Source organism: Penicillium samsonianum (genome assembly GCF_028829775.1).
Source record: "Penicillium samsonianum strain IBT 33392 chromosome Unknown utg000007l_segment0_segment0, whole genome shotgun sequence".
NCBI classification, from domain to species: domain Eukaryota; kingdom Fungi; phylum Ascomycota; class Eurotiomycetes; order Eurotiales; family Aspergillaceae; genus Penicillium; species Penicillium samsonianum.
The window spans coordinates 2,106,083-2,126,688 of record NW_026643265.1 but is presented as its reverse complement, the minus strand read 5'-3'; the positions used below and the strand labels follow the sequence as shown (position 1 = coordinate 2,126,688).

Here is a 20,606-nt window from a genome sequence, read left to right as displayed (position 1 = left end):
CAGGCCTAATGATCCCCCCCCACTGGATTGATGATCCCGCCCGAGCCCGCCAATCGTGTTTCATATGCGCCCAAGGAATTTCTGGACAGCTATTATGATTCTGGTGCTCCTGCTGCTGATGAACCCGATATGCCTAATTTCGATGCCATGCCAGACTCTCAGAAGCGCACCCTGATTGATGAAATGGGCCTGGAAACAACACCGGTCAAGGGACCAGTCCATGTCCCTACTTCTTCACCTGGAGACTATGCGTATCCTCCCAACGGGGTGGATGCCATGCACTCCCAATCTCAACCAAATTTCCGACAAGCAGAGGGTGCCGGTGCCAATCAGTTTGAGAATGCGGGATTCCAGTTTGACATTCCTGGAGAACCTTCCCTTGCTCCCGCTTTCGACCACTCAGGCTCTGCTGGGTATGCGTCGAATGGTTACGAAGATTACGCTGCTTACTCACATGGTCCTTCCCCGGTCCGGGCCAACCAGCCAGGCTATTCCCACGACCAGGCCGACATCCCAGATCCTCACCAGAATCCTGATACTCTTCCTCACCACCCAGCCCCGTTCCGACCCGGTCATGACCAAGCGTCAAAACCTGCGCCAGTTCGGCAGTACAGCGCTCCTGAATCCATCCCAGCCCCCGCTGCTCCACCGCCAATGACGGTGCCTGGCGGAACGGCTCAGACGCCTGTCACGATCGAAGAGATACAGCGGCTCCAACAGCAGGCGCGAGCCAATCCTTCTGACCAGAAGACTCAACTTCTGCTCGCCAAAAAGCTGGTTGAGGCATCCACAGTTCTAGTAGAGGACAACAGCAGACTCGATCCGAAAACCAAAGCCAAGGCCAAGGAGAAGTATGTGATGGATGCGCATAAGATTCTCAAAAAGCTTGTTACAACCGGGTACTCTGAAGCCCAGTTTTACCTGGCTGACTGCCACGGTGAGGGCCTACTGGGACTGGAAGTTGACCCCAAAGAAGCCTTTTCATTATATCACTCTGCTGCGAAGCAAGGGCACGCCCAGTCTGCATACCGTGTGGCCGTATGCTGCGAGATCGGTCAGGAAGAAGGTGGCGGTACCAAACGTGATCCATTTAAGGCCGTTCAATGGTACAAGCGTGCCGCTGCGCTCGGTGATACACCCGCCATGTACAAAATGGGAATGATTAATCTAAAGGGACTGCTGGGTCAAGCGCGGAACCCCCGGGAGGGTGTATCCTGGCTCAAGCGGGCGGCTGATCGTGCGGACGAGGAAAACCCGCACGCTCTCCACGAGCTTGCCCTTATGTATCAGAACGCTGGCGGCAATGACATCATCGTCCGCGACGAGCAGTATGCCTCCCAGCTATTCCACCAAGCTGCCGAGCTGGGCTACAAGTTCTCTCAATTCAGACTTGGTACTGCCTACGAGTACGGCCTGATGGGATGCCCCATTGACAACCGCACGAGTATCATCTGGTACACTCGTGCCGCGGCTCAGGGTGAACACCAAAGTGAACTCGCCCTTAGTGGCTGGTATCTCACCGGCTCGGAGGGCATTCTATCGCAGAACGACACCGAGGCCTATCTGTGGGCTCGTAAGGCCGCCACCGCAGGTCTTGCCAAGGCAGAATATGCCATGGGATATTTCACCGAGGTCGGAATCGGCTCTGCTGCTAACTTAGATGACGCAAAGAGATGGTACTGGCGCGCAGCTGGTGAGTTGACTTCCCTCTGACTGTTTTTTTCGCTTTAACCTCAAGCTAACTTTTTTTCTTTCTTTTCAGCCCAAGGATTCCCCAAGGCTCGTGAGCGTCTTGAAGATCTTAAGAAGGGTGGAAGTCGAATGCAAAAGACTCGTCTCTCACGCTCGGCTGTTAACAAGCAGAGTGATGGGGACTGCGTTCTCATGTAATTGGATAGTTTCGTCCTTGTGTGGTTTGCCACGCTTTGGATATGGCTTGCAGTATGCATTTCCTTTCATGATCACCGGCGCTTTGTTTATTCCACCCCGGTCAAGAACGCTTCTCTTCTACCTCCTGGACTGCACGATTACTTTATTTTCTTATTTTCTCTTTTTCTTCTTTCCTCCCCCTTTTATTCTTCTTTTTTAACGAATGGGATGTGCATGACTGGAACGGACATGATGAAGCCAATATCCCGGAATTGGTTGTAGCATTTGTATAATAGATTGTTGAACAACTTTAATACGTGTACACTGTGTGAATATCCGAAGTCGATGCCGATGGCCCCAAGGTATCCGTAAATCCGAGCCATTGCCGGAGGGCGGATATATGGATTGTCAGCGGGTGAAATTCCGCACTGTCTCTCAGCTTATGGATTAATTTCCAATGCTCGACCTTATGATCGGGCTCTCTGTGCTTCCAAAAGCATCTGATTAATCAGCTCTGTTTCTACGGTACATAATGGGCCCTTTTTTATTCCTTCATATTTAAACATAAAATAGGATGGCTATTTGTTGAGTTCTAGGAGGTCGTACATTGTCAGCTCCTTCCGAAACAAGCCATATATGTCTTCCGAATCAAGCCGACATAACAACTCGGAAACACGAACACCTAATTCATTCAGCGGACACAAACTCGCTCTCATCTCTCTTTTGACCGTTCTCGCGGCTGTACTTATTACCCTATTCTGGGGAGACACGGCCAATCTGTTCGGCCTCCGACGCCTCTTTGGATCTTCCGCGCGTTCAGCGGCAGTACCTCTATCAGGTTCAGCATCTGTTGCAGCAGCTGCGACAGTGAAGGGACAATCAGACGCAGTCACTAGTGGTCACGTACAACCCAGCATGAAGACACCCATTTACTTCCTCAGCCATGGCGGGGTGAGTTATCCATATCCTGGTTCTTACCATGAATTGAAGGTTGATTTGATATCCACTAGCCAAACGTCATGTACGAGGTCGACCACCCGGCCTACCGCAAGCTCGGTGAGATTGGGCGCGAGATAACCACAAAGGTCAAGCCGAAGGCTGTCGTGGTATTCTCGGCGCATTGGCAGGCCGGTCGAAATTCGATCCAGGTGAATACCGCCGAAAAGACTGATTTGATCTATGAGTATGTTTCATATCAAAATCCTAACCTCAAACTTGCAAATCCCGAACTAACTGGATTTAGCTTCTATGGCTTCCCGGGTCATTATTATAAAGAGAAGTACCCAAATGTGGGCAGCAAGGAGGTAGCGAATGAAGTATTGAGGTTGTTGAAAGAAGCCGATATCACGGCCGAGGGCGTGGAGCGCGGACTCGACCACGGCGTCTGGGCTAGCTTCAAGTGCGGTATGTGACAGTTTGCAGCAAAACGACATTTCAATGCTGACGAGGACAATGCAGCCTTCGAGCCAGAAACAAACCCACTGAACGTTCCCATCGTGCAAGTCTCGCTCTTCAACACTGAAGACCCAGACCAGCACTACCGGCTCGGACAGGCAGTCGCCAGTCTTCGCGAGCAGAACATTCTGATCATCGTGTCCGGGATGGCTGTGCATAACCTGCGTGATCTGCGGCTTGCTTTTGGCAGTTCGACTCCTATGTCGTATGCGGTTAGCTTCGACAACGCGCTCAAGGATGCCGCGACGACTGCGCCGGCTGAACGGCAGAAGGCCATGGCTGAGCTGATGAAGAGACCAGATGCACGACAGGCTCATCCTTCCTTTGAGCATTTGCTGCCTATTCATATTGGGGCTGGTGCTGCAGGCGAGGATCTGGGGAAGAGGATCTGGACGCTCCCCGAGGGGAGTATGAGCTGGGCACAGTATCGGTTTGGTGAGGTTGCCAATGCTAGTAGCGCGTTATGAGAGATAGCATCAATTCATCACTGGAAGTTATTAAATTGGATTTGTTTTGGATATGAGCTTCGATTTCATCTATGGGTACAGAAGATGGGTGTAGGACGGTGGGAACGCGGGGGCATAAAATAGATCTGCAGAGAAACCAAAAGCAGTTATAGCTGCTGCTTAACCAACTGTGTAATGCGCTCTTCAATCTGGGTGGCCGACAGGCCTAGAGGCATCAATTAGCATTGCAATTTGATGCAAAATTATGGTTGGCGGGGGATATTTACCGGACAACGCTTCTTGCTTCTCCTTGCCGAAAGCTATTGAGAGGAAACCATCACGTTAGCTTGACTCGCTTGTCTAAGGAGCCCACACAATGGGTTTATAAGTGGCTTGTCATACCATATCGGGCATAGACTCGCGGCTGGGTGCCCGCAGCCTCACGCATCATGATGGGAGTCTGGGGGTTGTGCTTCTTCATAGTCGGGTAGGCGCGGTTCAGGAAAGACCTATAGGCAGAGAAGACGGTCAATCAGTGGGCTGAAACCCAATCGCCATGGGTCGGGGTGTACACACCTTGTGGCCGCGCTCGCTTCGGAGGTTTGGCAGAAGAGGAAGCGGAGCTCCTTCAGGCCTTGAGTGAAAACGTACTTGCCAGACATGGTGGCAGAATGGTCAAGCAGATGTAAGGATTAGGGAAATTGAGGTCTCGAATGAGCCACGGGAGGATGAGCGCGGGAGCAGTGGGATTGACTTGCTGGACAGTCTGCGATGCAGTGCATTATTCACGACGGCGTTGATTCGCTGCGCAGAGCCATAATCCCGCTAGTCCCGATATCAACTAGCGCAATATGCTTACATCAGCTTCAACATCTGCCGAAGCGTCATAGGTAGGTAGCGACAGCGTAAGAGAGATAGTAAATGAGGGATAATTAATTGGAGTAGATTATATTAATTACTTGGGAGTAGCTCTTTTGTTTTTTTATAGACTATATTTTCATCTACCTGCGGTTGTGGTGGTTAATTGCCCTATATACCCTCCCCAACGGAAAACTCCCCCTTCCACCGATCACGGACGTTCATCAATCTTCTCTCTCACCAAAACCACCATCCCAGCTACCACCATGTCGTCTCGCGTGGGTTTCCGCTTTGTGAACAATGCTCGCTTTGCATTCCGCAATGCCTCCGCACCATTCCGCCGGCCGGGTGCCCAGAGCTTCCGCTGGCAGAGCTCCGAAGCCGGTGCTGCGGAGAAGCAGAGCGCCTTCCAGCGCCTATGGAACAGCCCTGTTGGTATGAAGACCGTCCACTTCTGGTAAGGATTCCAACTATGCTGCATATCTTGTCTCTTTTGCTACCATGAATTGATGCTAACTTCTGCTTTGCAGGGCCCCGGTCATGAAGGTACGATAACTCAATTTCCTCATCGGATACACCATCTATACCCCGAGCCACCCTTCCGGATACAAACGCCGCCGTATCTTGCGAAGCTTCTCCATATACTTACTGAGCACTATGGCTAATACATTTCCCTGTAACAGTGGTGTCTGGTCATCGCCGGTATCTCCGACTTCGCCCGTCCCGCCGAGAAGCTCTCCCTCACCCAGAACGCTGCTCTGATGGGCACTGGTGCTATCTGGACTCGCTGGTGCTTGATCATCAAGCCCCGTAATGTCCTGTATGTGGAACCCGATAGCAGACCCGCCGGGCCCCAATGCTAACACGACATAACTCTATAGGCTCGCCGCTGTGAACTTCTTCCTCGGATGCGTGGGTGCCGTTCAGGTGACTCGTATCTTCTTGTGGCAGCGCAGCCAGTCTGGCTCAATTGTCGAAGCCGCCAAGGAGATTGAGCATGAAGCTGTTGACTCCGTCAAGACTACCGCCCAGGCGGCTGAGGGCACCGTGAAGAACACTGTTGAGAAGTCGACTTAGATATGGAATGGTTTCCTTGTTTATGGCAATGGAACTTGATAGAGAGTTTCTGAATACGTCTAGACCGGTATCTATGGGGACCTCTTACCTGCACTGGGGTGAATATTTAGGAGAATCTCAGGGTTGAGTGAGCTCGCTTGTTTGAGATGATCGCTGTTTCATCTACTCTCTGGCCTGAGAATCTGGTCCTTTTATTGGACAGCCGTTGTACATATAAAGCATGTTTCAAAGTGATTGGTTACTGTTCCTTCTGCGAGACGTGGTCGAGAAATCTGAAAAATTTCCAGTAGCATTTGTCTTGTAATCCGAACTATCCTCTGTTTGGTAGTTGCTATTCGGAAAACTATGGCGCTGACGATATCTAGCTTCAATTGTTTGGAAATATATTGGATTTACGAACTCTGCTAGTTCTACCCAATTTATCCGGGATTTTCCTCCCAATCGGGGAAATCGCGCCAAATATTCCTCCTATCAGACTTGCCTGGGGACCACGTTCACGTAACGCGAGCCAATTTATCTCGTGTCCGTTATTTAACGAGACGGAAACTCCCCATACAAGCCATGACCATGCCCCGGTTTCTCCACACATTGCGGAGTCGCTAGCTTGTTTCCCCGGAGCAAATTGAACGACATGAGATTACCCCATTACATGACTGCAAAGGGCGGGAATTAGCGTTGACCCCGGTCGAGCTAGACCGGGGTAAGAGAGGATATACATTGTCAATGGCGCAACTATATATAAGCTGTCCTGGAAGTGCCAGAACGGTGTCTTTAACCGAGAAGATTGCCAATCCAACCCAAGAACACTAGATTCTCTTGACATTGACGATGAAGATTTCAAATACCTTCACCCAGGCCTTGGGATTGTGGTTGTCAATCAGCGCCGCAGTTCAGGCTAAGGAGTACTCTCGAAGCGAGGCGTGCCATCCACACCATCCATTCAAACCCCTTCCGGGCAGCCAAGCCAGAACTCGCACCTGTCATGTCGCTAACCGTGGCCATGGACGCGACGATTCAGCCAATGTTCTTACCGCATTGAAGAAATGCAATAACGGAGGAAAGGTTATCTTTGATGCTGGCAAGACATATACGATTGCAAAGGCACTTGACATGACTTTCTTGAAGCATGTGGATCTCGGTATGTAATGCACGTTGGAGTTGAATATGAGATGAGTGAGTACTTACACAAGTTGTAATAGAAATCCAAGGCCATGTCCAATTTAGCAATGATACGGATTATTGGCAAGCAAATGCATTCAGTCATGTCTACCAAAACGCCACAACGTTCTTCCAGATCGGTGGTGAGGATGTCAATGTCTACGGCGAAGGCACCCTGGATGGTAACGGCCAGGTCTGGTATGACTTATATGCAAAGGATCCCCTCATCCTGCGGCCAATTCTGGTTGGTATAATTGGGCTAAATGGAGGTACCATTGGACCTCTTAATCTTCGTTATTCGCCTCAGTGGTATCACTTCGTGGCAAACTCATCTAACATCCTTTTCGATGGAATTGATATCAGTGGGTTCAGCAGCAGTGCGAATGTGGCTAAGAACACCGATGGATGGTAAGTCTATCTGCATTAAAAGAGGAACTAGCTTCAGTTAACTAATACCTTTAACAGGGACCTTTATCGCTCGACGAATGTTGTTATCCAGAACTCTGTGATCAACAACGGAGATGGTACGGTTCCCCTGAAAATTTGGACCCCATCTTCTGTTACTAACTTTGTCAAAGATTGCGTGTCGTTCAAGCCAAATGTTACCGACATTCTGGTCCAGAACCTTCATTGTAACGGCTCCCACGGTATCTCCGTTGGCTCTCTGGGCCAATATCCGGGCGAGGTTGATATTGTGCAGAATGTGCTGGTGTACAATATTTCCATGTTCAACGCATCGGTAGGTTTAGTACTGCGGGTGAGATAATTACATTTCTAACAATATTATGAAGGATGGTGCGCGCATCAAAGTCTGGCCTGGAGCTTCCTCTGCGCTCTCTCCCGATCTCCAGGGCGGCGGCGGATCCGGCCTGGTGAAGAACGTTACCTACGACGGCATGACCATTGACAATGTCGACTATGCTATCGAAGTGACCCAGTGCTACGGTCAGAAGAATTTGACTCTCTGCAACGAGTTCCCCGTATGTGTCCATCAATCTCTTGTTGTCCTTATTTGCTTTCATTCCGCCTTGATAGCGTCACTATCACTTGTTTCTGGTTGCCGAAGGCTAACATATTTACCACACAGAGCAACCTTGCTATCGAAGATGTTATCTTTAAGAATATCAAGGGTGTCACCTCTGGCAAACGTGACCCTTATGTGGGAATGATTGTCTGCTCAAGCCCCGATGTAAGTACTACTCGAACACCACAGGTCAAAACTCACCTTCTGACTTGTATAGGTTTGCTCGAATATCAATGCCAGTAACATTGACGTTGTTAGCCCCGACGGGGATGACAAGTTCACTTGCACAAATGTGGGTTTATCTTGAAGATTGATGCAACGCTGACAACACATTTACTGACTTGTTTCCTCCACCTTTAGGTTGATGACAGTTTACTGGATGTGAATTGTGTTTCCTCTAGCTAGAGCAGTCAACCCAACAACAATATATATAGTCTTGTTTGCAAATAGAACGTTAATCTTGAGATTTCGATATAGGCGGCTATTTCCCCTCCTACGAGTACTACATGGATGCGATCTGCAAGCATCAGCTATACTAGCCATTCTAAACCACTCTTGTACTTTTAATATAAATTACTGGGCACAAGTTAACTAGCAGTTTGCTCGAAGCCCAATCTTCGTGACTGAAAATGTGTGTTGTCCCAAAGAGGCGACGGCAAAGCCTGACGTACCACGACATCAACTTACCAACCACAGATCTTGAATCGCATCACAAACAACCATCCGTCAAATATGAAGCCTGAATAGTTGGATTAAATCGGTCCACTCAACGGGATGAAATACGCCGCATTCGTTCAAGTCGCCATGACACCTATCCCTACATCACACCAACAGGAACTGGATGAAAGATTGGGACGTTAACATCAAGGGCCCATACCTATGTTCCCGCTACCTACTCCTATGATATTGAGGTTAAAGACAAAAACAATCATCAACGTGTCATCGATTTAAGCGCACTTCATCACGAATGGCGGGTCTGCATATCAGAACTTGCGGTTTGCTATCTGCCGCTTTACAGAAAGCCTTGCCATCGAACACTAAGGTGAAGGCCTAATGTGCTGGCTTGTTATTCCAGGGCCGTCAGGGCTGAATTGACAGAAAAATTAACTGATATCTTCCAGGCTTCTTTTATTGAAGAGGTAGACGGTGGATACTATTGTGTGGCTCGTGAAGGAAAGATGGGAGTGGTTGAATGCTCGGATGATTCATAGAAATTGCGATATGGAGGAGTTGGAGGAGAAGAAGTATGAGACTAGAGAAATTTTGCTCAAAGCTTCCGGATTACTCTATAGAGTGTTTCAAGTGCTCGTGGGGGATGTGCTGGCCCTGGAAGAAGGATACATGTACAAACCAGACCACACCTGTTTGATAGCGACGGAAAATTGTTCGTACATAACAAAGGGACATATTGATAAAAGTAATATATGTCAAGTTAGAAACATCTGGCAGTCAGTGACAGAAATACGACGCACGCTGATTGCTCTTGTGTCTGTCTACATCCTATAAAAATACCATAGTCGTCAGCCATTTAGCATACCAATCATCTATCCAGCTCCTTTTACCTAGTTACGCATGTAGAATTAGGTTAAACCACTGAACTCATGGGCCAGGGCAGCCGATGAGTTTACGCAGCATCTTAGATTGGGGATAACGAGCTCGAATGAAGACAGCAAAATCGAATGCGGTACGTAGACCATTCATTATTATCATGTGGAAGAGCCTAACAGCTAGCCGAATATGTAAATGTTGGAGGGCCTGAACTGATGCCGGTCTTCACAAACCAGCGCAACCTTAATTAAGGGAGTCCATTACTCCTGAGCACGCTTCCATTCTCTGTCAAGGTTGTCGCCAATTGCACGAATGGCCTCCCTCTCGAGCTCACGGTGAGAGAGTCCGGTGCGCTTCGAGACCTTGGATTTGGACTCCTCGCGAGACAATTCCACTGTGATCAAATATTGTCAGTCATCTATCTAGCATCAACAAGTGTAAGGAAGCATACCGTGAACAAAAACAGCGGCTTTCTTGCCAGTGAACATCGCATGTGGCACATTGGTGCTGCCATCGCTGTTGGCATCGCCAATGGCAAAGACACCGGACTCACTGGTACGCATCCCGCTGGTAACATTGACCTTATCACCGACCATTTCCAGGTGCATCTTGGCTGGGAGTGTCGAGGTCTGGACAGTGGGGAAGTTGACAATCAAAGCATTGCGCTCGACAGGCTTGCCAGTAGTGAAGTGAAGGCGGAACTTGTCGAACTGCTCATCACCGTTTTCGCCCCTGTCGTCGCCGCCATCTTGGAGGCGCTCAATAGAAGAGATTGTGCGGTTGTCGATGGTGGTGTTCCAAGCGGCAAGTTGTTCCTTCCAGTCTGCGACCTTTGCCGTTGCCCGGGCCTCGCCATCTGCGGTTTGCGAGCCGTTCACAAAGGCAATGATATCGCTGTACAGAGTGTGGGTTTCCAAAACGTTGCTCAACATATCGGTGATATCACCGATCATGCCAAATGGCTGGTCCCTGTGTTCGTAGCCATCGCACCACGGACACCAGAAAATACCGTGGCCCCATCCCTCCCGAAGACCAGGAGTGGGGGGTAGAACGTCACGGACACCAGTGCCGAGCACAATTTTACGGGCAGTGTAGTTCTTGCCCTTGGTGTCGGTCACCGTAAAGGCAGAGAAGTCTCCCTTTCCGAAAGGAACGATCGATTCCACCGTCTCGTTGGTAAAGTGGGCAGTAGGATACTTCTCGATCTGCGAGCGAGCTAAACCTCTGAAAGTAGCGGGTGGGGTGCCTGATGAGGATTAAATGTGTTAGGGAAGAAACTTTGTGTTGGGATAGAGTTATGATCCAATCTCACCGTCGTTGCCAATAACGTCGTGCATTTCCCGGGTAGGAGCATTGCGGTACTCCTGGCTATCAATCAAGAGAGCCGTTCGGCGGACACGAGAGACACCACTGAGTGCACTGAGACCCGCTGGACCACCGCCGACTACGATGACATCGTAATCGGTCTTAGGGACTTCCACAGCGGTGGCATATGCCAGCAGGGAGACAAGAACGGACGCGAATGTTGCCTTGATGAAGACCATGGTGAAGGATATACGCGACTACTGCTATCACAAGGTCGCACGGCAGCGACAGACAAGGCCTTTTATAGGCATCCGCAATTGTTACCCACAGTGTCTACAAAATAACTCAAACAGGCGCATGCGTGTGGGGACACTAGTCGAAATGGTGCATCTCGAGCTGAGATGGCTGAAGCTGAAAAGATCGTCGGGATCGACAGGATCGTCAGAGATTGACTGAGATCGGGTTCCCTCGCGTACCCGCTAATTTAAAGCTGCCTGTATGTCAAGGAGATCTTACCGGGAAATTCGTGTGGGGGAGGTATACTCCATAGTAATGAAGAACGTTGACCTGGACCCTTTCCGTGGAATATAACTTTGCCAATCCCACATGATGAGCACTAGTGCCATCACTGCGGACGCTAGTATCTCGATCGGGGATATAATTGGCTTAGTGGGGGCGCTAGTGTTTCCGTGCAGGATGATGTGTTCGTGGACATCGGACACTTCCAAGGTTAAGACATTCAGATTGTTTTCCATTACAAATAATTCTGATTGGGTGTAGCTTGGTATGGGGGTAATAAACTACATAATATTTTCACATATAATCTTTTCCCCCGTGGATTCCAAGTACAATCGACTAACTAATCGCCTGGCCTTGATGAGTGTCTAAAATATATAAATCAATCTCGAACAGAAGCGATATCGAGAATTGATCGGTCTTGAACTACTCCGTATAAATTGATGTAATCCTTCGAAGCCATTTCAGCTCCACATCTTTGTGGGACCTCAGCCATCCACAATTCCTGTGCCGGGCTCTTGATCGGCCTTTGCATTCATCGTCGTGATTACAGACGCAGCAGCAGGATGTAAGAGTACAATGCATCCTAAAAGTGTCGTGGGTGGGAGGTTTCGCAAATAGCAGGTCGAGTCAATATAGCACATTGGTGCCCGATTGTCCACCTCCCATAATTTGTGTCACAATCAGGCCGCGAATAGATGACCGAGAACCTGCTTCGAGCTCCCGAGGCCGCTTCCTTCACATGTACCCAAGCCATATTAATGAAAACAATCCAAACAACTATGAGAAGAGAGATCCTCAATATGGAGATTGAAGATTGCACGAGAATCAGGGACCGGAAATCTCCCAGCTCCACTTTTAGTAGTGGTTCTGAATTCTAGGATGCTCCTAAGTTCACAAGATATCAAGATATATGAACGTGATGGCCCCATCCATGGGTATCATTAACAGCAAGAAGCCGCCAGGTAGGATGAACAGTACAATGTGCAAAATGGCACAAGAGGTCGCAAAAGCGGAACTCTGCCGGTCTATAGGCGCCGAGGCCAAGTTATCCCAGTCCATCTAACAGAGTCTACTAACTTCACACATGTCTAGTTCTGTCGTGGTAATTATACATCTTCCTGATCGTCAAGTAGCAACACCTTCAGCTGGTCCAATTTGTCTTCGCAGTGCACTTCCATCTGCATCACCACATCAACAGCATCCTTTCTGGTGATAAGGAGTTGGGATACCAGCCAAAAATTATACCCATTCTTATAGAAACCCATCGACGCCCATTCGTCACTTGAAACTCTATTGCGCAGTGCCATCCAGTGATCACGCCAGCGGGATAGAGCAGTCCGGATCGCAACGAGGATATAATCTTCAGGAATCGCGGTGGTGTCTTTTGTGCCTACCCCGGCATTTTTCCTGGGATTCTTGAAATGTCCCATGCGTACAGAAGAACCAAGAAGTGTCATGTGGGTATTAATAAATGAGAACAGAACTAAACATAAGAGTCAGCCGGTGCAAAGCATCAAATACAGCGTTCGACACAGCTTACTATGAATCAAGATAAACATGTCTAAAGCAGTGAGGTCCATCGGATTAGACTCGGGTGCTTCGTCAAACAAATTTTTAAAAGCCTCCGAAAGCCTAATGCCGCGTGAAAAGCGGAAATTTGGCTCCGCAAATGGGTGCTCGGAGAAGAAAAGCAATTCACCGCAGGGCAGATCGCATTCCATTTCAGTATGTGTCAGGCGACACGGGTAGTTTTGAAAGAAAAAGAATGCGCAGTCGAGCAGCGAAATCGTACAAATAGTCCTGTCAATATCAGTAGGGCAGACCTAAGATGGGAGGAAGATAAGCACCTAATACGACACTCCTTTTGGATCCACAAGCGCTCCAGGACCTGGTCATCAGGAAGGTGACGGGCTTTGACAAGTTCAATTCGTCGAGCAACCTTCACAACCTCACCAAATCGGTTCTCCATCGCGCGATTTCGAGACAAACGGTTTCCCGCCCAGTATTGAACAATAGTGATGATAACCCCAGCCTGAAAGTTCTGGAAACAATCCCAATCACTGTTCTCCTCGTCGAAGCACCGGCCGCCTGAGAACGTGGCGCTGATTTCGCTCTCTGCCGAGAACACATCATTCGCAAAGATGAATAGCTCTGCAAAATCCAGCACTCTCTTAGCGACGTATACTTCCCTCTGGTCGCTACTGTACATTGCGCCCATAAAGATTACCGCGGCTAGGAGCGGCAGGGGAACTGTCTCTGGATCAAAGGATATAGGAAGCATTGCGCAGCTACGTTGCCAATATTTGAAATAGAGCGTAACGTATTTCCGTATGCGCGCGGTGGTTAGTAGAAAGTTGAGGTGTTCGGATACCTCCTCCTGCGCTTTGGAATCAAGCGGGACCTGCCACGCTTGTGTTAATATTAAATGAATTAATGTCGTCGCGAACGGTCGCTCCGGTTCAAAGATAGGCGGATCCCTGGGAAATGTAGTGGGATGCTGCCCTGGAGGGATGGCGGACTGGTAGCCCAGTTCACCGGTATGATAAGGATTTTCCGTGGGCTTATGTCCATGACCAAAAGGGCCGTGGAAAAAGTCCAGGAAAGTATCTTGGAAGAACTGCGGCGCGACAGGTTCGGAATCGATGAACCCAGAGCCGTATTCCGGCCGAGCGGTATCAATGTTGTATGGAAACCCTGTGCCCTGCAATTCCTCGAAGCCATTTGTATTATGATAGTTGAGACTGCGCGTACGATCACTGCGTGGGGGAAGTCGAAAGTTTTCTGTGAAGCTATCGGTGCCACCATTAAGTAGGAATTTGATTGATCCTCGGTCGGATGGCTCTTCGGAGATTTCGGGTTTCCCCAATATTTCTGTATGGTTTGTATGAGTCTTCCATTGCAACCGAATTGACCCAAGGCTTGCTTGTTGTACCTTCTTCCGTCCCTAGGTGACTCTGACCTGCCGTCCGCTCGTTGTTGCACATCAATTTTCTCTTCTGGCACGATCCACAAGGGCTTCGTCCATCGCACCGCAGTTTCATCGAGGTACACTATTCGACCAAAAGAAAGGTCAGTACCTATGGTAAGGTTTGATGCAATCTTGTCGTGGACTAACCGTTTGACAAGCATGACGCCGCCTACCCCTCTGACCTGTCTCGGGAATTTCGCGATCCCCGCGCCTGGCGCAATCATTGTAATGGACGCGGAGATTGTCACTAAATTCCAAGTATCAGATCCCAGAGTTAATATTATAGATTGTCTTGGCATGTCTAACCAGCGGGCGAACGAGTCGTTGCAGAATACGCAGGAATAGGGTTTCTGGCCAGAATCTGTTGAGGTTCAGTATGTGGCATGCGTAGCTGCAGAACGGACACACATACGGCGCAAATGGTGGCGTTTGAGGTGATCAATACGCGTGAATGCACGATTACAGATGTCACATCGGAAGTGCTTGTCTGTCGGCTTCATGGTGGGCCACCGGGGAGGAGGGGAATATCCGGGGTAAGGAGAGAAAGGATCGAGGCTGTGGGGGAAAGGGTGAGGTACTGGTATTACAGTATGGTTTGCAGGGAAGAGGTACATTTTGGGCTATGCTAGCGCCAATAGATACTTGACAATATTACTAGTTGAGTATGGTATGGTCAGTTTCATGAGATCACCAAATGTGCTTAAAGGGGCCCGCTCAACAGTAAACATACTCTTGTTCTACCTGGTGGTGTCTCTTTTCTCTCCACTAAATGTTTTAATCCAATTGACTCCCCAGGCTATTGGTATTTGAATGAATAGTCCTTGTTCATGGTTCAGGCTGCACAGTACATGCATGTAATGCCGCGACCTATCCTATGTATTCGGTGGCATCCATTGAACGAGGAAAATCAACAAGTAATCCACATCGATCTTGTTCTGCTTCTCATTCTCTGTCCAACCATCCCCAAGCCAACCAGACGCGTTATAATGCACATAACAGTACTTGAAGTCCTCCCACCGGGGGTTTGCGAGCGCCTTCATGGAGTGCAGGGAGTAACCTGGGATGGAGCCGTCAATGCTAGTGCAGTGGGAATTGAGAAGATAACACATACCTGGCCATAGAGCGGGGACCCGACCACTCTCAGTGCCACCCTTATACCAGCTGCGACACTTACTGCTGAATACAGTTCCTTCGAAATATTGATCGCAGTATTGTGTGAAGCGCTTGACTGCATCCGGCACACTCACAGCGCGGACATTGTCCCGCTGCATCTTGCGCACGCATTCTGTGACGTATTCTAACGCTCTCTCGATACTATAAGGAGGAGAAGATTACCCTCACCTAACCCGGCGTTAGGCCCAAGGGAAATGAACTAGTTCGGGAAGCCATAGGTCCCGATCGAGAGATAAATTTCCGGCGTTTCCTTCCATTGTGCCGAGCCTCCTCGGCCTTTGATCACAAACCGTGGAGTATATGATGTATGAAAACCAGTCGCACATACAAGCATATCGACAGGCCGGTGCTGACCATCTGCCGTGATTATCCCGATTTCGTCTACCTTGACAATCTCCGCAGTGGTAAGATCTACCTTATAGTTCGGATGTGAATAGACCGGAAATCCCCCAATACGCCCCACCCCCGGATCCAGTTGTGGGACGCCCACGGTTCCGGGGCCTGAAAAATTGGACTACAACCTTGGAAGGCTCCAAACTTCTTGCCCAGTTCGTCTAAATTAGAAACGTCCAAGCGCTAGTGCGGAATGATGCCCCAGGACCAGTAGATAGTATCTTAGGAGGGAACAATTCAATGGCCGACACCCAATAGAGGAAAAGCTGTCTTTAGAACAAAGGTATAAGTATTCTAGGGAGTACGCCCTCAAGATGGCCGATTTTATATGACCAATATGAAAAGTTTTCAACCCCACAACCCCGGTTTCTTGTCAAACTGATGATGGAAATGCTAACATAACCGCAAGATATATAGTGGGTGACGTTGGGGCAAGAAACTTAAATTGGGGCTAGCGTTGTATTGCTCGATGAGGGGAATAAATGAGAATCAACAGGATATTGCGGGAGCTTCGAGCTTTTGTGAGTTATATCTATTTCAAGTCTAGGCACTAACACTTGCATGCCGGGGGCCCTATGCCTAGGTGTAGTGAACGGACTTCGGGTCCGCCCATGGATGACAATTGCAACTATCAAACCTGTAGTTGGGCAGTCCGTCTAACAAGGTGAAAGATAAGACTATTGTCGAAGTGCGAATATGGTTACAGGTTTTCAGACATGACACAGCCATACTGATCAAGGAAGATTGGGCAATGCTTAGACGTGAGTAGGACCAATCACATTCTGGGGCGGAAATTATTTCTTCGAGTACTCTGTACTCCATCTTATCCTCTTTGAAATATACCTTGATAGATCAGAGATATAAAAATATCAATACCAAACGGCAAGAAAGTAGATTTTTCAATTATGCCAATATAAACTGCAAGATAACGAATAGATACTAAGAGTATGGTATGCTCTTGCTAGGTTACTAGATCCTTGTTGATATTTGAGACCTTGTTCCACATCGTGACAACTTCATTCCGAAAGATGCCTCATCATCCCAGCTCAACACCTCATATTGGGTTCCCCCTTCATCAATCGTTCATTGCTGACCTCAAGGAAAACACTCGTCGCGTGCTTTCTCCCAAGCGAACTTCATCGTTGAGATTTTAGAGCGCAGTGATCATCTTGCGGTTCATAATAGCATCGTTCAGTCGTCGGTGAACCTTCTGAACATCCCCGAACCTGATGTAGCCGCACGACTCACTCTCCAAGTGATTGAATAAAGCACCGAGGGAGATGAACTCTTTATCACAACCACCACGCTTGTTGAGGCAATGGTAGATTTTCTCCTTGTGGACTGGTGAGTTGAGATGCGAATTCAAACCATTCATTGAGTTGAATCCCTTTCGGCACAGGTAGCACACCCAGCTTGTTCCATCGAAGGCACGCTCCGTAGCGTAGTAGCGTATGTTCTGTTCATTGTGCCATTCAATCTGCTTGTTGGTGACAAGCCCCTTGGGGTCGAGGCGGTGGATCATGCGGTGGATTGTGTCCCGATTCCAGTTGTCAGCCATTGAGCAGGTACCAGATTCAATGTGATGGGTGACGCCACTCGCAGTGACAAAGCTAGCGTTGCAAAATGGGCACATGATATCCGTGCCTCGATGAATTCTCGAGTTCAAGTGCTATTGGTAGATAAGACAGACACAGATTAGTCAAAGTCCCATGATTCATCCTAGCTAAAGGGCTGGGAATCTCTGGCTTGGTTCTCGTACCTGGAGAAGACAGTTCTCATTCATGAAGTGTCGCTTGCACTCCACACAGTAGTTCTCGTAATGTCCATTGGCCTGCATGTGCTGGTTGGCAGCATCCTCAGTGTGGAACAGTTCCGAGCACGTCTCGCAGGGCACAGTCGGCTCCCAATGATTCTTGGCATTCATATGCTGATTGGCGGCAGCCTGGGAGAAGAAGGTGCGAGGGCAAGTCTCGCATTCAAAGACCGGGGCCCAGTGACCAAGCGCATCCATATGCTGCTCGCAGCTACGCTCAGTGCGAAATTGTCGAGGGCAGGTGTCACATTCCACCCAATGGTCGTACTCGTCCATATGGGAGTCGCAGTCCTCTTGGTAGCGGAACTCCCAGTCACAGGTGCCACATTCGTACATCTTGACTACAAGACATAGAACCGAGTGACGAGAAATGGATAATAAAGACTTTGTGATGGATCACTTGAGAAGAAGCACAATTATGGAAAGGACTGGAGATGTCTCGCAGAGAGAAGAGAGGTGTAAGATGGAAAGGGGATGTGGGATGTGGGCAGACAGGTGTTGTTTGTCGCATGGCAAACGCCCTTCCAAGGTTTAAATTATGTACGCGTTGTTTGAACGTACCAGTCGCTTTCTCGAGACAATCCTTTTTTCCATTTTAGGTTGCTTGGTGCCCTTCCGGTTGCCTTGTTTGATCTGCTTCTTGATTACTTTATCCTATTCGAACTAAGGCAAAGAACATTGAAATAAAGCATGAAGAACTCTCAATTATATAATTTGAATCCGCATTGTCGTGTTGCTCCTAGAAAATGCCCATACTCCAACAGATAGCAATTGAACATCTTGTGAGTTCCAAGGTCATAATGACCTAATAAATATTCGGCATATGACTATCATCCTTGATGGTAAGCTTAGATTAATCTGTTACTGTCAACAGGCCAATATCTCCAGCTCTGGAGCCCAAGCTTTCATGCAAATTTGCTGTATCAAGATTCGGCCGTAGAATTCTCCATTGGCCCAGCCATCAGGCCAAACATGGACCCCAAGGCAGGCCCCCAGTTACATACAGCCTCGGGGCTGTGTGATGGAAGTCAAATAGTCTAATCTGGTTGTCCGATCCTGAGATCCAACTGTTTCTGAATATACGGAAAATGACTTCTCACTGATAAGACTTTGTTGGTGCAGCTGAGCTATAAACTTTGAATGACAGAGATTTGTTTCTTGGGTACTCCGGGGAAGTCCAGTGAATAGAGCTAAGTTGAATAACAGAAAATGGGTGCAGAGACATTTCCTTCCCCGGAAGATGGTCTATCCTCATATGAAGAAATACGAAGTCTCAAGCTACTAGTATCTTCAGATAATGACACTATGTGGAGCCAAGTTTACTATAATATCAGTTCATGATTCAAAGAATATTGTATCCATGTATTAATCAGATCCCATCTGCTATGAATATGTATGTAAGTTATATAACAAGAAGTAAAAGTGCAAGTCTATCCATCACTGCCCATGTTTCGAATCCATATCCACCAACTCCACATCGCTACTCGTTGGTGACCGGGACTCATAATTCACCGAGTAGGTCATAGACTTGTTGATATTGCCGCTCGCCGTGGACTTTTTGTTATAGTACTCGGCTGTGTGAGATGCATTCGTTCGGTTCGACGATCCCCCAAGGAAACGAGGGAACCATCGAAGGACGATAGCTCTGAATGCAGGCAAGCAAGCGCACATGACCGAAATCTGAGATTCGATGACGGACCAGTGCATGAGGGGATATAGTCCTAGAGTCTCATTGGCGCCCCAGCGGTTGGTCCAGAAGACGACGACTCGGATTATCGCGATGATCGTTAGACTATGAGATTGGTTAGTTACACGTAAATTAAAAAGGGCCAGACTAGGGAATGCATACACAGAGCCCACGATAAACATCGATGCCACAGCTAGCTTCTTTCGCAAAGGCAACTGCAACTTGATCACTTCATACACCGGCATCATAATCAATATAAAGTCGACAAAAATATTCACCAGACAGTTAACAAGAACCGCGACGATAAAATTGATGCAGTATCCGGGTTCCTCGTTCGTCCAGCCGATCCATGTTAGGCGTGTCGGCGAGCAGCGGAAGGCATCAACCGAGGCCCAGGTGATACCGATCGATGCGTTGATACCGATGAGCGCGTATGCTAAATAGCGGAATGTGCGTGATTGGAAGATGCGGAGTAGGAAGAGGCACACGGAGATCTTTGCGAGGGAAATTTGAACCTTATACATAACGGCCATAGCTTGAAATAACTGCTCTTGTTAGATTGGAACTGAGCCTTGGAGAGGGGACCGAACCTGGTAGAACCTGGTGATTGTGGGAAAAGGGAGGTCCCAGATATTTCGACCGAAGCCATTGCGGATCACTGATTTGTTAGTTCTTCCTTCTTGTGAAATCGAACACCCGGGGTGCCGGCTTACTGTATATATCCAGAACATATATGGCGACTCCTATGATCTGCGATGCTGTTAATACCACGCGGGAGAACACCGAGAAGTGACACTGACATATGAGACAATGATTGTATAATCATCCCATCCCCATCCACCAGCGAGGCCGCTGCTCTTGGCGATTATTCTCATGACGAAGAAAAAAGTTGCAAGAATAAACGGGATTAGAGTCGAGGCGTTGACCACCGCAGGGCCTTTGAGCGGTGTTATATCACATTCTTGTTCGTACAGTCGTTTCGTAGCTAGAAGAGTTAGAGTAGACTTGGTAGATCAATCGCGATTGAAACGAACTGAAGAATTGCTTTGTCGTGCAGTTGCTTTCAACACAATTTAACAGGGCTGTGGTACGAGAGTCACTGGCGCAGAAGCATGATGTATTGTTACTCAACGAGCAATCAGAGAATAGCTGGTTGTCACATGTGATCTAGCACGCTCATTAGCAATAAATACAACTCCGTTGGGAGATGTACGAACCGCGCAAGATGGGAAGACCGTTGTATTTGAATCTGCTGCATGGATCCCCACTATAAGCAGAGCCAAAAGGGTGAAAAAGAACAAATGACCCCTCAT

General features: G+C 48.4%; 10 protein-coding genes across 10 annotated transcripts; 4 read left to right on the top strand and 6 right to left on the bottom strand.

Annotated features, from left to right (window-relative positions):
- Window positions 1-30: 30 nt before the first annotated feature.
- N7471_011658 (uncharacterized protein) lies at window positions 31-1,890 on the top strand (the record flags this gene model as incomplete). Its single annotated transcript, XM_057284377.1, has 2 exons — window positions 31-1,693; window positions 1,763-1,890. The coding sequence occupies 2 exons, from the start codon at window positions 31-33 to the stop codon at window positions 1,888-1,890; spliced, it is 1,791 nt and encodes a 596-aa protein (XP_057130643.1).
- A 615-nt stretch (window positions 1,891-2,505) lies between these two features.
- N7471_011657 (DODA-type extradiol aromatic ring-opening family dioxygenase) lies at window positions 2,506-3,791 on the top strand (the record flags this gene model as incomplete). Its single annotated transcript, XM_057284376.1, has 4 exons — window positions 2,506-2,820; window positions 2,880-3,052; window positions 3,113-3,273; window positions 3,328-3,791. 4 exons carry the CDS (start codon window positions 2,506-2,508, stop codon window positions 3,789-3,791), a joined length of 1,113 nt encoding a protein of 370 aa, XP_057130642.1.
- A 146-nt stretch (window positions 3,792-3,937) lies between these two features.
- On the bottom strand, window positions 3,938-4,432 carry N7471_011656 (L51/S25/CI-B8 domain-containing protein; the record flags this gene model as incomplete). The annotated part of the gene is made up of 4 exons (XM_057284375.1): window positions 3,938-3,996; window positions 4,058-4,090; window positions 4,173-4,279; window positions 4,347-4,432. 4 exons carry the CDS (start codon window positions 4,430-4,432, stop codon window positions 3,938-3,940), a joined length of 285 nt encoding a protein of 94 aa, XP_057130641.1.
- A 462-nt stretch (window positions 4,433-4,894) lies between these two features.
- On the top strand, window positions 4,895-5,705 carry N7471_011655 (mitochondrial pyruvate carrier family protein; the record flags this gene model as incomplete). Its single annotated transcript, XM_057284374.1, has 4 exons — window positions 4,895-5,085; window positions 5,159-5,174; window positions 5,312-5,448; window positions 5,510-5,705. 4 exons carry the CDS (start codon window positions 4,895-4,897, stop codon window positions 5,703-5,705), a joined length of 540 nt encoding a protein of 179 aa, XP_057130640.1.
- Window positions 5,706-6,533: 828 nt separating this feature from the next.
- Window positions 6,534-8,292, top strand: N7471_011654 (putative extracellular exo-polygalacturonase; the record flags this gene model as incomplete). Its single annotated transcript, XM_057284373.1, has 8 exons — window positions 6,534-6,843; window positions 6,905-7,271; window positions 7,329-7,387; window positions 7,442-7,602; window positions 7,655-7,843; window positions 7,951-8,052; window positions 8,105-8,179; window positions 8,248-8,292. The coding sequence occupies 8 exons, from the start codon at window positions 6,534-6,536 to the stop codon at window positions 8,290-8,292; spliced, it is 1,308 nt and encodes a 435-aa protein (XP_057130639.1).
- A 1,222-nt stretch (window positions 8,293-9,514) lies between these two features.
- Window positions 9,515-11,013, bottom strand: N7471_011653 (NAD(P)/FAD-dependent oxidoreductase). Its single transcript, XM_057284372.1, has 3 exons — window positions 10,748-11,013; window positions 9,887-10,681; window positions 9,515-9,829 (listed from the first exon to the last, which is right to left on the bottom strand). Exons 1-3 carry the CDS (start codon window positions 10,977-10,979, stop codon window positions 9,696-9,698), a joined length of 1,161 nt encoding a protein of 386 aa, XP_057130638.1. The 5' UTR covers window positions 10,980-11,013; the 3' UTR covers window positions 9,515-9,695.
- Window positions 11,014-12,365: 1,352 nt separating this feature from the next.
- On the bottom strand, window positions 12,366-14,727 carry N7471_011652 (uncharacterized protein; the record flags this gene model as incomplete). The annotated part of the gene is made up of 7 exons (XM_057284371.1): window positions 12,366-12,742; window positions 12,800-13,059; window positions 13,107-14,130; window positions 14,192-14,309; window positions 14,375-14,474; window positions 14,534-14,588; window positions 14,640-14,727. The coding sequence occupies 7 exons, from the start codon at window positions 14,725-14,727 to the stop codon at window positions 12,366-12,368; spliced, it is 2,022 nt and encodes a 673-aa protein (XP_057130637.1).
- A 372-nt stretch (window positions 14,728-15,099) lies between these two features.
- Window positions 15,100-15,498, bottom strand: N7471_011651 (uncharacterized protein; the record flags this gene model as incomplete). Its single annotated transcript, XM_057284370.1, has 2 exons — window positions 15,100-15,284; window positions 15,339-15,498. 2 exons carry the CDS (start codon window positions 15,496-15,498, stop codon window positions 15,100-15,102), a joined length of 345 nt encoding a protein of 114 aa, XP_057130636.1.
- A 1,445-nt stretch (window positions 15,499-16,943) lies between these two features.
- Window positions 16,944-17,942, bottom strand: N7471_011650 (uncharacterized protein; the record flags this gene model as incomplete). The annotated part of the gene is made up of 2 exons (XM_057284369.1): window positions 16,944-17,462; window positions 17,553-17,942. The coding sequence occupies 2 exons, from the start codon at window positions 17,940-17,942 to the stop codon at window positions 16,944-16,946; spliced, it is 909 nt and encodes a 302-aa protein (XP_057130635.1).
- Window positions 17,943-19,043: 1,101 nt separating this feature from the next.
- Window positions 19,044-20,606, bottom strand: N7471_011649 (CFEM domain-containing protein; the record flags this gene model as incomplete). The annotated part of the gene is made up of 7 exons (XM_057284368.1): window positions 19,044-19,398; window positions 19,456-19,838; window positions 19,884-19,951; window positions 20,007-20,043; window positions 20,094-20,278; window positions 20,328-20,460; window positions 20,511-20,606. 7 exons carry the CDS (start codon window positions 20,604-20,606, stop codon window positions 19,044-19,046), a joined length of 1,257 nt encoding a protein of 418 aa, XP_057130634.1.